This window comes from Spinacia oleracea, chromosome 2 (genome assembly GCF_020520425.1).
Source record: "Spinacia oleracea cultivar Varoflay chromosome 2, BTI_SOV_V1, whole genome shotgun sequence".
Classification (NCBI taxonomy): domain Eukaryota; kingdom Viridiplantae; phylum Streptophyta; class Magnoliopsida; order Caryophyllales; family Amaranthaceae; genus Spinacia; species Spinacia oleracea.
This window is the reverse complement of record NC_079488.1, coordinates 105,096,251-105,111,333: the sequence shown is the minus strand read 5'-3', so window position 1 is coordinate 105,111,333 and position 15,083 is coordinate 105,096,251. Positions and strand designations below refer to the sequence as shown.

At 32.4% G+C, this 15,083-nt stretch overlaps 2 protein-coding genes across 2 annotated transcripts; one reads left to right on the top strand and one right to left on the bottom strand.

Annotated features, from left to right (window-relative positions):
* The first annotated feature begins 6,628 nt into the window (after positions 1-6,628).
* Positions 6,629-9,901, top strand: LOC110791253 (abscisic acid receptor PYL9). Its single transcript, XM_021996007.2, has 3 exons — positions 6,629-7,000; positions 7,741-7,956; positions 9,279-9,901. Exons 1-3 carry the CDS (start codon positions 6,902-6,904, stop codon positions 9,471-9,473), a joined length of 510 nt encoding a protein of 169 aa, XP_021851699.1. The 5' UTR covers positions 6,629-6,901; the 3' UTR covers positions 9,474-9,901.
* Positions 9,902-11,094: 1,193 nt separating this feature from the next.
* Positions 11,095-14,166, bottom strand: LOC110791254 (pentatricopeptide repeat-containing protein At4g01030, mitochondrial). The gene has a single exon (XM_021996008.2). It carries the CDS (start codon positions 14,034-14,036, stop codon positions 11,274-11,276), a length of 2,763 nt encoding a protein of 920 aa, XP_021851700.2. The 5' UTR covers positions 14,037-14,166; the 3' UTR covers positions 11,095-11,273.
* Positions 14,167-15,083: the final 917 nt, after the last annotated feature.

Here is a 15,083-nt window from a genome sequence, read left to right as displayed (position 1 = left end):
TTCCGTATTTGACAAAGAGATGATTAAAATAAAGTCTCACAATCAACCAGCCACTTTGATTTTGCTTCAAGCTCATATTGTTGTTAATGGTCTATAGTTTTGTTATATTTAACCCGTGTTTATCTTGCTACGCTCATTTTTTTTCTTGTTCTCTCGATCTATTTTATCTACTATTAATTTCTACCTTTATATTTATCCAATTTTACACATGCATTGTTTTATTGGGAAATGATGAACTCTTTCTTATCCAAACTTCTTGTTATTTTAAACATGTTTTCATTTGAAACAAAATCATTTCCTCACTAATTTTCTCTTTGGGTTGGATATTAACACAAGGGAAAACATAGAAAATTTTCATTTAGAACAACTTTTATTTATCTTTCTTTCTAATTTCAAGTACTTAATAAACTAGTTGTACCAAATAGTTAATGTAAATAAATACTTAAGCATTTATAGGTGCTACTTTATCAGTTTCAGCTACTTTATTAATTTTCAGTTTAATTTCAGCTAATGTTACCAAACAAAGTCTAAGTTAGATGGAAAGAAAATAGGGAAATGTTTAAGGAAAAACGTAACTTTTACAAAAACAATAGTTCGTATATGCAAATAGGTGCATAACTAAGGGCCATAAAGATTTTTTTTGTTGTAAATTGAGCTAAAAGAATAATACAAATTACAAATGAAAACTGGAATTTGAGCTTGTTTGCCTATTGTACACATGCCGTTAGGCTCCATTTGTTCAAAGAAAACTTTTTCCAAGAAATATGAATTTCCATGAAAAAATATTTTCAAGAGAAAACATAAGGGAAATAGTTTTTCTTTGTTTGCTTCCTTGCAAGAAAAATTATAAAGAAAAAGAACATAGAAGTGAAAATGAGAGATGGATAGGAAAAGAGAAAAAGAAATGTAAGAGGTTAGAATAATGTGGCATTCTTTCTTTTCAAAAAGATAGTTGTTTTTCCCCTATAAGCAAAATTGTTTCTTACCTTTTGGATTATTATTTTTCACCCTTAACAAACAAACAAAGGAAAATGAGAAAATCATTTTCCGATCAAAAAAGTGTTTTCTGTTTTAGTTTTAACCATTGGGACAATATATCATCTTTATCTGTCTATCCGTCAATAAATATTTTTTAGACATAAAATCTTGCTTGCAATGCCGCAATGATGCATGCCAAATGTCATTTATTTATGGGAAATTTGCTAAAAAAATATTTTTATATCCAAATTTTGCGAGAAAGAACCTTATATATTTTTTTTTGTGAAATCACAACTTAATGTAAATTTTTATTTTGTGGGAAAGGACCTTATATACTTTTTTTTTTTTGTGAAATCACACCTTAATGATTTTTTTTTTTTGCGAAAGACAACCAAAAGTAAGTTTTCGGAATTGATTGGGCTTTTTCGGCCATTGACTTGCACGTGTGGCTTTAGTTTACTAACCACACCCAATTTTCCTCCAAAATTCTAAGCATTAAAATCTAAAGTTGAAAAAAAATCGAAAAAAATTCAAAGCTCGGGAAAATCAGTGTCTTTAGCTAAGTTAAGACACACGTGCTGCTCGCCTGCTCACGCGCAAGTCATTGGCCGGGAAAACTCAATCAATGCCGAAAACTTTCCTTAGGTCATTTCTCGCAAAAAAAAATTACATTAAGGTGTGATTTCACAAAAAAAATTATATAAGGTCATTTCTCGCAAAATTTGAGTTATAAAAGGTCATTTTTGGCAAATTTGCCTTTATTTATTTTTATTTTAGTTTTTAAAAAATCATGTCCTTTCTCTATTTTTTTAACATACTAGATTAGATCCCGTGCACGCACGGATTTTGATTTTTTTTTCACAAAATATTTAAGTGAATATCTCCCAAACTACTACATAGTTATAACATTTTTAACATACTTGTTTAAATTTGTTCATCTAATATGCATATTATATTTAAAATGCTAATATGACAATTTGACCAAAATATTGAGTGATATATTTTCCATTATTAATATAGCGATTTGACTAAAATATTACCAATTTAGAATAATTATTATTACGTCGTATCTATTATTGCCATAATTTATAAACTAAAATTTATTTCCATACATAAATAAGGAGTAGCATATAAAAAAAAGGTAGAGAATAAAAATAAAATAAAACAAAACATATACACTTTTTTGGGAAAATGGTTTTTGGCGGGAAAAAATCGCACCAGGAATTGACACGTGTCATTCCTGGTGTTTCTTTTAGTATATAGTAAAGTAACTAGTTTAGGGCCCGTGCAACGCACGGCTACTACTAAAACAATTTATTACTTTAATAATAACTATAAGACTTGTGATATTAGGAAAACATGAAAGTAAAAAGAATATATGAAAAAATATAAATTTAAAGTTGTGTAAAAAAAATATTCAAATGAACTAAATTTGCATATTATTATGCAAAGTTAAAAATTATAGCCGTTTACTTGTATGTAGAATGATCTAACAACGTTAACCAAACCCGAATGACTGAAGACTAATTTTCGAAAAGACCCGAGCATAACCGAGTTAGTAAAATACAACATTTTTGAATTGAGTAAAATCTTGATAAATAAAGTTATATGTTACTCTACTTACCATGTATTATTATTTTAATTAACATTCTTACTTACCAGTTACCATGTATTATATTATTAATAGTAGACTAACATTAGAAGTTTATTTATCAATATTTTTTATATTTCTTATCAGATTAAAAAGTTATAATATTACATAAATAAAATTATATCATAAAGGAAAAAATAATATTGATTTAGCTTTCCTCCAATGATATATTATGCAGTACACATCTATGGTAATTAAATATATTTTTATCTTAGTTTCCTAAAAAAATGTAATGTAATTTATTTATTTTAAAGTAAAAAATAAAAAAAACATTTTGGCGGGAAAAGATTGCACCAGGAAATGACACATGTCATTCCTGGTGTCTCTTTTAGTATATAGTAATAGATAGATAGATATTTCATCTTCTCTTCTCTAATACCTAGGGCAAAAGCAATAGTGCAAACTTTATCAAGGTTTATTTTTATGCCACATCATCATTTTACAAACCCCATTTAATAAACCTTGTGCTAACAATAGATAAACCTATTTAAAGATTCATGTGTGAGCCCACGCATATATCATTCAACTCACATAAAAATAATACATATATATAAAAAAAAACCTCATAAATAAAACTTAGGCAGCAATAGTAAGGTTTGTATACAAACCTCAAAACACATGAAAAAAACCTCATAAAAAAAACCTCTTATTGCTATTGCTCTTGTCAATCATTCAATTGAACAATTTTCATCAAACGCCAAACTCAACATATTCCTTTGTTTTTTTAAAAAAATCAACGTTCTTTCTTTTTCTCCTTTATTAAACACTTCGCAGACAAATATAATTAGATAATTAAAATGAAGACAAAACTCATATATGCATCACACGGGTTAAAAACTAGTTGCTCTTTCAAGCATTATGATATAAATGAAGTTCGTATCCTCATTATTGATCGTTATACATGTTCCTCCCTAGAAGAAAAAGATTTGGTAAATGTAATATTTTATCATAGTCTTGATTTGCGCGGGCTTTGTTGTTTCCTGAATTATGCGTTGGAATTAGGGGTGAGCACGGTCCGGTTTGGTGCGGGTTGGGACAAAATTTAAACCATACCGTAATATTATGGTTGATATTTTTCCAATCCAAACCGAACCATATTAGTCTCCAAACCGGACCAAACCAAACCAAACCACATTAACGCGGTTTGGTTTATGGTTTATACTTTATTGACAAAACTAGTTTAGGGCCCGTGCAACGCACGACTACTAATAAAAAAAATTATTATTTTAATAGTGACTAAAAGACTTGTGATATTAGGAAAAAACATGAAAGTAAAAAGGATATATGAAAAAGTATAAATTCAAAGTTGTGTAAAAAATATATTCAAATGAACTAAATTTGCATATTACTATACAAAGTTAAAAATTATAGTCGTTTACTTTGTATGTAGAACGATCTAACAACGTTAACCAAACCCGAATGACTCAAGACTAATTTTCGAAAAGACCCGAGCATAACCGAGTTAGTCAAATACAACATATTTTGAATTGAGTAAAATCTTGATAAATAAACTTATATGTTAGTTTACTTACCATGTATTATTATTTTAATTAACATTCTTACTTACCAGTTACCATGTATTATATTATTAATAGTAGACTAACATTAGAAGTTCATTTACCAATATTTTTTATATTTCTTATCAGATTAAAAAGTTATAATAATACATAAATAAAATTATATCATAAAGGAAAAAATAATATTGATTTAGCTTTCCTCCAATAATATATTATGCAGTACACATTTATAGTAATTAAAATATATTTTTATCTTAGTTTCCTAAAAAAGCGTAATGTATTTAAAGTAAAAAAAATAAAAAAAAATTTGGCGGGAAAAAATCGCAACAGGAAATGACACGTGTCATTCCTGGTGTCTCTTTTAGTATATAGTAAGTAATAGAAGATTACAATTTTTATTTTCCAATTTGCACAGTAAAAATTGGGTGTGTGTTAGTTGGAGGACGAAGGTGAGAACTTTAAGTATGAGAGAAAGAGAATGAGTGTATTTAATTTTTCAAAGTTCCAAATACTATATTATATGTTATACAATGTTACATGATACAATAAAAGTTTGAATCATATATTATATTTTAAGTAGGGTTTTGTTTAGTCTGCGATTAACAATTTAAACCGTAAACCATATTAACTTACGTTTTGACTTGAGCTTTTTTTGTTTGTCAAACCAAACTCAAACCGTAAACCGTATTTAATTTAAAAAAACTAACCAAATTGTAATTTTCAAACCTTAAACCAAACCAAACCATGATAGTATGATTTGGTTTACGATTTGGTATGGTTTAAACCAAACTCTAAAATCTAAATTGCCCTAGTTGGAATGGATAAGAAGTGATTAGGTTTAGCTTACTTTCGGGTAAAGAAGATAACAACCAAAATTTTGTCCATAAGTTGCTCATGAATCACGATACATGCTTTGCGATCACTAATTGGGTTAGATCGATAAGAAACACAACTTTATAACATGATATTTTATCAACTTGATCTATATTGTTTCAAGTGGATTGTTTTTTCAACTATTGCACCTATATTTCTATGTCTTTTTGTGAGAATTAGATACCCGTTATTTTCTCTTTTTATTTTTGGTACATGTTCCATTCAATTTGATACTTCTACTTCATAGATAATCTTGTTGAAGTTTTGGACTAATGGTTAAGATTAAAGACACTTATATAATAAGTCACAAGTTCAAATTATTCATCCCCTATTTTCTAATTTATATTGTCGTATAAGTAAATGTAATTGACTACAAAATAACGTAAGTACCCTGGAGGTGATAAAAAAAGTCGGATTGAGCTACACTGGATTACTAATAAAAATTTATGTCCAAACCACAAATTCTATTAAAACTTTTCAAGAAAGATCTAACTTTGTCAGTCAGAACGTCAAGTTTTGTTTTTAAAACGTATTCGTGTTACTTTTTTAACCAGCATATGTTTCAAGTTGGGCAATTGAAGATCATCTCTAATGTATGTTAACACATGCATTTAATAAACTAAGACAATGGTAAATATGTGAGAGTGGGGAATAGCTCAGATGGTTAGAGCTTCCCTCCCGGTTCCAGGTGATCTTGGGATCGATTCTCATGAGTTAACAACTTATGAATCGGTACATGTTCATAAAGTTGTACAAAACTACAAAGTACCGATTCATAAGTTTAGAATCAATCAATAAGATAAGATCGATGCTAATCAAGCGAAAGTAATCTAATACATAAAACTTTTTTTTTGGGCGAGGATAATCATAGTCAAGTTAGGTTCAAATCGTACGAGTTAGGGGTGAGCAAAAAGTTAGGGTATCCTAAATCGGAATCAGAACCTGTTAGGAACCTGTTGTGCAGGTTTCGGTTCCGGTTCCGGATAACAAATTTGGGAACTTGTTGCAATAGGTTTCGGTTCCGTTTCTCAACTTTTTGGAGTGGGTACCCTGTACACACTAATTCTAATATGAAATACTCAAAATAAGGGATAAGGCCATATAAAAATGCTTTATATGCCCAAAATACAAAATAATCCAGAAAAAATAAATATAGAAACACAATTTAAGCTCAAACTATAAAAAAAAAAAAAAAAAAGAGAGCCCAAACCATAAAGTAGCTTTTTTTTCCAATAAATTAACAATAATTTGTTTAAATTTCAAAAAAATACAGGGTACCCTGAATCGGAACCTGTTCCAACAGGTTTCAGTTTTGAATCTCATATTCAAGAAACTGTTGCAACAAATTTCGATTCTGATTCCTGAAATTTTGACAGGTACCCTGTTGTGCTCACCCCTAGGAGTAACAAGTGAAGAAGAAAACACGCCCACGTGCCGACGTGATTTTTTTTTTTTTGTGTGTGGCAAATTAGTGTTGACCTGTTCATGTACTTGTTAAATTGCCCATAACACAAAAGATTATCCAAGTTGCAACCAATCAGAATCCAAAACCCTCAACTTGAAGTAGCTCACAGTATAAATAAGACTCACAAGTCCAACCAACCCACAATCAAGAACAACTGCTGGTCCGTTACATACTCAAATATGACCACCATGTCAATTTAGTCTTCTCCTTCCTCCTCACCCGAAACAACCACAAAAAATTAATGGTCAGAAAATGACCCTTGTGAGTATAAACAAAACTTCACACCACAAGAAGAAGTGATCAAGTTTATGAATTAAAGTGTGTTTTTTGTTTTTGTTTTCCTTCCTATTTTAATTTCAAAATTCCAAGAAAGAGAGGCAAAAATCAATTTTTGTTTAATCCAGAAATTGTGCAGTAATGGAGTCTGTGTACGTTTCAAGACACCACAATCACCAAATTGGAGCTAATCAGTGTTCTTCTGCTCTTACTCAACACATCAAAGCTCCGGTTGACCTTGTGAGTCTCTCTCTTCAAATTCAAATGAATTTCTTTTGCATGATTTTCATTGATTCCTTTCTGGGTTTGATTTATTATTGTATTCAATTTCTGGGTGTTGCAATTCAATTTGGAATTTGATGAATTCAGTTTCTGGGTCGTCTCGTGTAATTAGGTTTGAAATGTCGTAAATTAGATATCGACGCATGTGTCGATGCTTATACTTTTGTGCAAAATTTTGATTTTTTTTGAGTTTCAAACCAATTGCTACGTGGTATAATGCTGCTCTGTGGAGTTGATTTGGGGGATAAATTTCACAAATGTTCCATCCTGTGAATTGTATGATTGTTTTTGTGAGATTATTGGCTAATTAATTGTTTATATTGATAGAGTAGTATTATTATCATTATTTCTTCATTAGGTTTAAGAAATGTACTGCTATAGTGCTATGTGTCTCCTGATAGACAGTTTCTAGCAAAACTATCTAAATTCAAGATCATCTGGGTTTTTGAAGGAGTTCATTAGATTTTGGAGTTGCTGCAAGTATATTTTGAGATTAGAAATATTGTCAATTGAGTAGGAACTAGCAACTCAACTTTAAATAAACCATTGATCCTTTTGAGTTGATCGAGTTTTTATAGTTTGTCAACAGGATTTGCGGTTTGTTGTTCTTGTCAATAGGTGTCTGAACTGTATCATTGTTCAATTTCTAGTTTCTTGCTGTTAATCAAGAGAATGTCTTGTACTCCTGTGTTGGTCAGGTATGGTCTTTGGTCCGAAGATTTGATGAACCTCAGAAGTATAAGCCATTTATTAGCCGGTGTACTGCGAGTAAGGAGCTTAAGATTGGGAGTGTAAGAGAAGTGAATGTTAGATCAGGTCTTCCTGCCACAACTAGCACTGAAAGATTGGAGCTTCTTGATGATGATGAGCATATTCTCAGCGTCAGAATTGTCGATGGTGATCACAGGCTAAGGGTATGATTTCGAGCTCCTTTGTTTTGATATTGTTAGGCTCTGTTATGTTCGACTTATTTTGACTATTTGAGATAAGTTCAGATATATAAGTTTAGCAAAGAGAAAGATATTTTCACAAACAAATACTACCTCCGTTTCAAAAAGATCTTTACAGTTACTATTTGCACGAACTCCAATGCAATATTTAACTACTAATATATCCAATTTCGTATGTAAAAAAATTATAAAAATTTGATATTCTGAAAATACATCCCGAGACCAATCTAACAAGATCTTACATGTAACGTTTTGATGTATATAATGGTGAGAATTTACGGTCAAAGTTTTTATACTTTGGACACATTTTTCTAAGCGTAAAGAACTTTTTGAAACGGAGGTAGTAAGTTTTTTCTGATAAAATAAGTTCAGATAATATGAATTCAGCCAAAATAAGTCCAATAGAACGAAGCCTTAGTTTAAAATAAAGTTAGATTCCTGATAAATTATCTAACCCTGTTCTGGAAGAGATATGCTATGTTATCCTCATGGATCTCTTCCATATCATGTCTTTTGCTAAAGTATTCAAGAATTATATCTTAAAAGCTAGCTTTGTAACAAAACTTGAACTATAAATCTTCAATGTCCGTTTTTAGATTTGACCCCTGGAATAAACCAACAATAATAACCGTTGTTCACAAGTTTGACGTGTAACTAGAACCATTTATCCGTGTTTCCTTGTGTCTTTTCAAATTAGTTTAGAGATGAATGGAAGTAGTTAGCGGTGGAACTTGATTGGGCCATTCCCCTTTAATAATACATGGATGCTCTTTAACTTTGATTGTGACATTAGAGTGAGATTTAACCCCATTATCCTTGCAAACAATTTTGGAGAAATGGCATATAAAAAAGTAAAAAACAACAGGAATTGAAAAAGCTTGAAGCTTCATGGTCCACTTACCATTAAAGGTTTAAAGGGAGTATGGGCTTGAATGAGTTATTGAGTTGTGGTCGTACTGTCGTAGTGGAAAAAGTAATTGGATGTAATGACTATGCAAATAAAGAAGCAAAATACATTGGCTCATGTGCGGAATGTTACTTCTTCAACTCAATGGTGGTAATTGTAAATGCTTCTCAACCTCTTATCTATGTAACACGTACACAAACCATAGAAATAGGCATGAGAGTTTCCTTGTAGTATCACACACAAGCACATAGGCATTCCCGGGCATAAGTTCTATACTTGTTTGCCAATATTGCCTTACTTTATGTATCGTTATAGCTAGTACTTGTTTTATCAGTGGTTGCGTTTAATTGCTAATCAAACAACTAATTTGTTTATGTAGAATTACTCCTCAATCATCACAGTTCACCCTGAGATAATCGATGGGAAGATGGGGACATTAGTCGTAGAGTCGTTTGTAGTGGATGTGCCAGATGGGAACACTAGAGAAGAAACATGCTACTTTATTGAGGCTTTAATCAACTGCAACCTGAAATCATTAGCTGATGTTTCTGAGAGGATGGCAAACGCTTGTTAGCTGGCACAGGGGAACTCTTCTCTTTTAAGGCTAATAATAGTACAAATATATCGTGTTCGTTTGCTCGAAATTGATCCTTGAAGCTTTGAGGAGAATGTCATAGTCAATTGTTTGCATCCATTTTTCACCATGCTTTTGATGCAGGAGTTGTAGCCTCCCAGGTTTCATGATCACTTTTATTTTATGTAAAGCTTGTTTTTAAAGCAATCCTTGATAGAACCTTTGCCTGTATATTTAAGTCTTTTCCAAATGTTGTAGCTGTACATAGTGCCATACTGGATGTGTGGTACGACCCGTTTGGTACTCGGTCATAAACAACAAATGGGACGTAGTTGTACTACTCTTTCAAGAGTGATATATGTAGAGGCAAGTGTGAATGTACCTTTAAATTATGGGGAAAAAAACAAAATTGAAGTTTGTTTGTGTAATTGTGTATTTTTTTTCACCGCAGCTTCAAAATTCAGTATCTTTTCGACCAACGTTTATTTATTAGGTCTACTCGTCTAGAACTAGTTATCCGCTATTTTTACTCAAAAGTAAGTGACTGGCAAACTTTACTGTTAGCACACTAGGCCAAACTTTGCTTGGTTCGAGTAATCTCACTCTGGTAGACCTAGCAAAATTGGGAAAGAACAATTTTGTGGTGTTAGAAGTTATTGGAAGAGTGAAGAGTGTACCAAAAAGAAAGGATAAGGGAAGAGCCAAAATGAACAAACGTGGAATAAAAAGTGGCAGAAATCTTACGCCATAAAGAGCAAAACCCCACTTGAAAAGAACGATGGCCAACGAAGAAGAATCTAGTGTTAGCATATTTTCAGCATTCAGTACAATTTGTACAAAATGCCAATATACCATTGTACAGTTGTACTACAACTTCTAACAAGCAGTACATTCACTTTGTGGACCAACTTCTAACAAGCACTACATTCATTGTACAAATGACATTATTGGCTTTATTCCTTCTCTGTATATTGTACTACATAAATAGTTTTATGCAATTGTAAGCTCAGCTAAATCCTGACATTATTGGCTCTTAATTGGCCGAATAGGAGTTTCGAGCGGACAAACTAAAGATGGTATTAAATCGGGTTGATTTAGAACCATACCAAGTACGGAGTAGGTCTTAGCCGGTAGGCGGTAGCCAGTAGGTGCATAGTGGACTAAAGATGGTATTGGACCGGGTTGATTTAGAACTGAACGAAGTAGGTCTTAGCCTGTAGGTACCTAGTGCCTAGTGGGCTGGGTCTAACCTACCTCAAAAGCACGACAAAAGGCCTTTTTAGAGAATAAGTTAGATATATGAGATATATGATCTTTGTTGTTGAAATTTATCTCTCGAGTCCGGTACCTTACATGTACTTGGATATTGATCGTGTTTTCTTTTGCACGTGAATGTACCCGTTAGGGTTGTAAGTGAACCGATTCGAGAAACCGAGCGAAATCAACCGGCTATTCAACTTTCGCTTTTACACAATATAGACAATAAATAAGACAAGTTAATCTTTCATTTTTAAATTTTTAGTCATGTTATCTTGATGGGCATTTCTGACAGTAGCACTTACAAATTGTAGGTCTCACGATCACTTTATTAAGAAGAGCCAAAATTTGCCACGACAATATATAAATAGAGATGGACCGTAAAGACTATACTATTGGTCCCTTTTCCAGTTAGCTGGTAAGTGGTAACTGTTGGGAATTACAAAAATATAATCTATTGTAATCACATAATTAGAATTTACTAATCCAAAATGTCTATAATTACATGTGAGTTTTGAACAAGTTAGATCCCTTACAACCTTATTACCAACTATCACTGCAAGAACATCTTCCTTCCCGGAAATGATGAACTCGAACACCATCTTTAAGGATAATTTCACGGTTTCTGACAACAGAGATGAATTTAGCAGCAATGTGACAGTCAGAACACATTCTAGTATTCTTTATCACCCTGATTGGAATACCATCCCTGATCTTCATCAACCCATAAGTAATGGCTAATTTCTCAGTATGAGTAACAAGAAGCTTCTCTTTATCAGCATCACTTATATCTTGGTAAACAGATTTGATATCAGGGTTGTACCCTGCTTTCTTCATCTCAGATACCAGCTGATACAGCTCAAAGTATATATTTCCTATATCTGGGTGAGCTTCTTCTTCACTGAAAACATGTATTTTACGGTAAATTTCTATCCAGCTCCACCCATGTTGAATTCTTAGTCCTTGAGCAGAACTCTCTTCTCTCACACGATTCACATCTTCCCATCTACTTGACATTGAATACAAGTTCATCATTATAACATAATTAGCTGAATTATTTGGTTCTAGCTCAAAAAGGTTTTTGGCTGCAACTTTCCCGAGTTCCAAGTTGTTATGGACTCGGCAGGATTGAAGTAAAGAACCCCAAACAGAAGCATCTGGTTCAACAGCCATTGTTTTAATGAAGTCCCAAGCTTCATCAAGATACCCAGCTTTTCCTAGAAGATCAACCATGCACGAGTAATGCTCAACTGTAGGCCCTATGTTGTAATCAGTCTTCATACTATCAAAATATTTCCAGCCCTCATCAAGTAATCCTGAATTCTTACAGCATGATAGAAGAGCAGTGAAAGTTATGGCATCAGGATGAATTCCCATTTCACACATTTCCTCGAAAATCGTGATTCCTTCTTTCCCATGGTTGTAAGATGCAAAACCCATGATCATGCAATTCCAAGTGGCAACTGACTTGTTTTTCATCCATCGAAAAATCATAGAGGCACTCTGCAAACTTCCTGAGTTTATGTACATGTGTATAAGAGCAGTGGCTACTAACACATTTGTGTCAAACCTATTTCTTATGCACCAATTATGTATCTCTTTACCTTTTTGTAGCCAAGACATACCTGCAAAAGCTTGAAGTAAACAACATATAGTGGCCTCATTAGGGTTTATACCTTCTTCCACCATTTTATTGAAAAAACTTATGGAATCTTTGTACTTTCCGTTCCGTGAACAACCTGATATAAGGGCAGTCCATGAAACAACGTTAGGTTTCATGCCTAAAATCTTGATTTTCTCTATCACAGCCAACGCATCCTCTATACGGCCATTCAGTGAATAACCAGAAAGTAGAGAGTTTAATGTCACTATATCTGGGTTTATATCTTCCTCTTCCATCTGTTTCAACAACATCATAGCATCATCAAACAGACCCTTAGAGGAATACCCAGAAATCAAAGAATTCCAGGCAACAATATTTCTAGTCTTCATGAGGTCGAACATTGCTCGAGCTCTAATCAGTTCATCATTCTTGACATACATGTCCAATAATGTTGTCTGCACGTATAAATCACAATGAAATCCATTTCTATAAACATAGCAATGCATTTCCTTTCCTAGTTTGATCACATTCAACTCGCTAATTGCTTGAATTGCAGGGGTAATGGAGCTTGGGTTTGGTTGTAAATTTTGCACAAGCATTTCGTGTAGAATGTTCAGAACTTGATGATATAACCCATATTGTAAATGACTAGACAAGAGGGAATTCCATGTGACTATGTCTGGTTCCACACCATGGGACTCCATCCCGCTGAATAGCTCCATTGCATCATCAAAAGCACCAAGCGAAGCATAAGCAGAAATCATCGTGTTCCATGAAGATAAATTGCAGTTCTTCATAGAATCAAAAACCTTCCTAGCTAGCGTTACCTCATTATTTTTTGCATACATGCTAATCAAAGAATTGCATATTGCTAAATCCTTTTCCAAGTCATTTCTAAACACATACCCATGAATTTGCTTCCCTTCATCTATAGCTCTCCCTTTAGCACAAGCTTGTAAAGCTTTACCAATTGTAAAACTATCACTTTTAACAAACAAAAACTGCATCTTCTGAAAGTATTGCAGAGCCTTCATGTAACCCTTATTCTGAACAGCTGCGACAATGGCTTCATTCCACAACGCGACCCCTCCTCGTTCAGGCATTTCATCGAACACTTTATCTGCATAACCAGTTCCCCAACACCTCCCATAAAAGTTCATCAATGCAGACTTCAAATGAACATCCGTATCAAAACCCCTTTTGATCAAAGAAGCATGGACTTCCACCCCTAACCACTTACTAGTCAAAATTGCACAAATTTTCAATACAACAGACAATATGCGGCTATCAAATTCCACCCCTTTTTTACGCAATTCAACAAAAACCTCAAGTATCTCAACCGGGTTTCCTCCAAAACTCTTGAATTCCTCCAAAAACGACCTCCATAACACAAAATTCCTCCCAAAACCCAGATAAAAAACCGTTACAGCGGACTCAAAATCTCGAAATTTCAAGTAAGAAGTGATCAATTCCTGGGCAATTACATCTGAATTGACCAATTGGGGCGATTTTATGACATGGGCATGCAATTGACTGACTAAATTTAAAGAGTTTATCTTACCAGGATCATCAAAGTAATCAAAATTAAGGGGAATATGCAAATTTGAAGAAGTGATTCTGGAAAGCTTCGAGAAGGCAGAAGAGGTTTGAAGAACAGAGTGGAAAGTGGTAGTATTAGTAGAATTTGCAGCAAGAATTTCCATTGGAAAAATTGAAGTTGGTGTGAGAAGAAATGACCGTTAAGCGGGAGTTTTAGGCGGGTTTTCCATGGTTGGACCACCATTTTTATGCTTTGTTTGGATAAGGTTTATCCTTCTGGTTGTCTGTAATATTTGAAAGGATACAATTAAGGGAAAATTTGCCAAAAACCTAATAAAGTTCTCTATTTGTCAACACAAATTCTTATTTATAATGGGTGTACAATAAATATTTTACACCGGAGTAAAAGTTGACTTAAAATGCTTAAAAGTTACATTTATATATGTAAAAATTATCTATTTTTTAATGATAAATTTTTTCATTTGAATAAAAATTATTTCTTCAAAATCACTAATAATGTATAAATTAATCATTAACCCTATAAAATGTTTATCTATCAACTTTTTAATTTTATAATATAAAAGTTACAGAAAAATAGGTTAAAGTTACAAAAAACTGCATAAAAGTTATCTTGGTGTACAATAAATTTATTGTACACCTTGTGCGCGCAAGACCTTTTGATTTGTCAATTACAACTTTAAATTTCTAATTTAGTCAATTACAACCTTAAACTTATTACACCCCAAAACCATTTTCCGACAAAATTACTTGGTATTAAAAAAAATACCAAGTACATAATATCTACATTATATAAAAATAAAAAAAATCGATTATTTTATTTTTTTTGTTTTAATTCTTATTTATCAATTTAATTTTTTTTTATAGAAATTATGTAATTATTATTTTTAATAACATTATGACATCATCTTATGGTGAATTTTGCCGGCAAATAACTCCGGGTTGTAATTTTAAATGCATGTATAAGTTTAAGGTTGTAATTGGCAAATAGAAAACTTTATTAGGTTGTATTTGACAAATTTTCCACAATTAAGAGAGTAAAAAAGTGTATTTTTTTTAAAAAAAAATCTTTGGTGCGAATAGGTCACGAGTGCAGATATATTCGATTTGAAATCTATCGTATATTTCAACGGTAAGTGAACCTCTGAGGTCGCTAACTTCTTTTGGTGTTCACTATAGACCATGCTATACTT

Bases quoted from the DNA above. Each gene is read 5' to 3' on its own strand.
- LOC110791253 (XM_021996007.2), top strand. From the start codon at position 6,902: ATGGAGTCTGTGTACGTTTCAAGACACCACAATCACCAAATTGGAGCT. The intron at 7,001-7,740 runs GTGAGTCTCTCT...TGTGTTGGTCAG, and splicing joins TCAAAGCTCCGGTTGACCTT to GTATGGTCTTTGGTCCGAAG. The intron at 7,957-9,278 runs GTATGATTTCGA...TTGTTTATGTAG, and splicing joins ATGGTGATCACAGGCTAAGG to AATTACTCCTCAATCATCAC.
- LOC110791254 (XM_021996008.2), bottom strand. From the start codon at position 14,036: ATGGAAATTCTTGCTGCAAATTCTACTAATACTACCACTTTCCACTCT.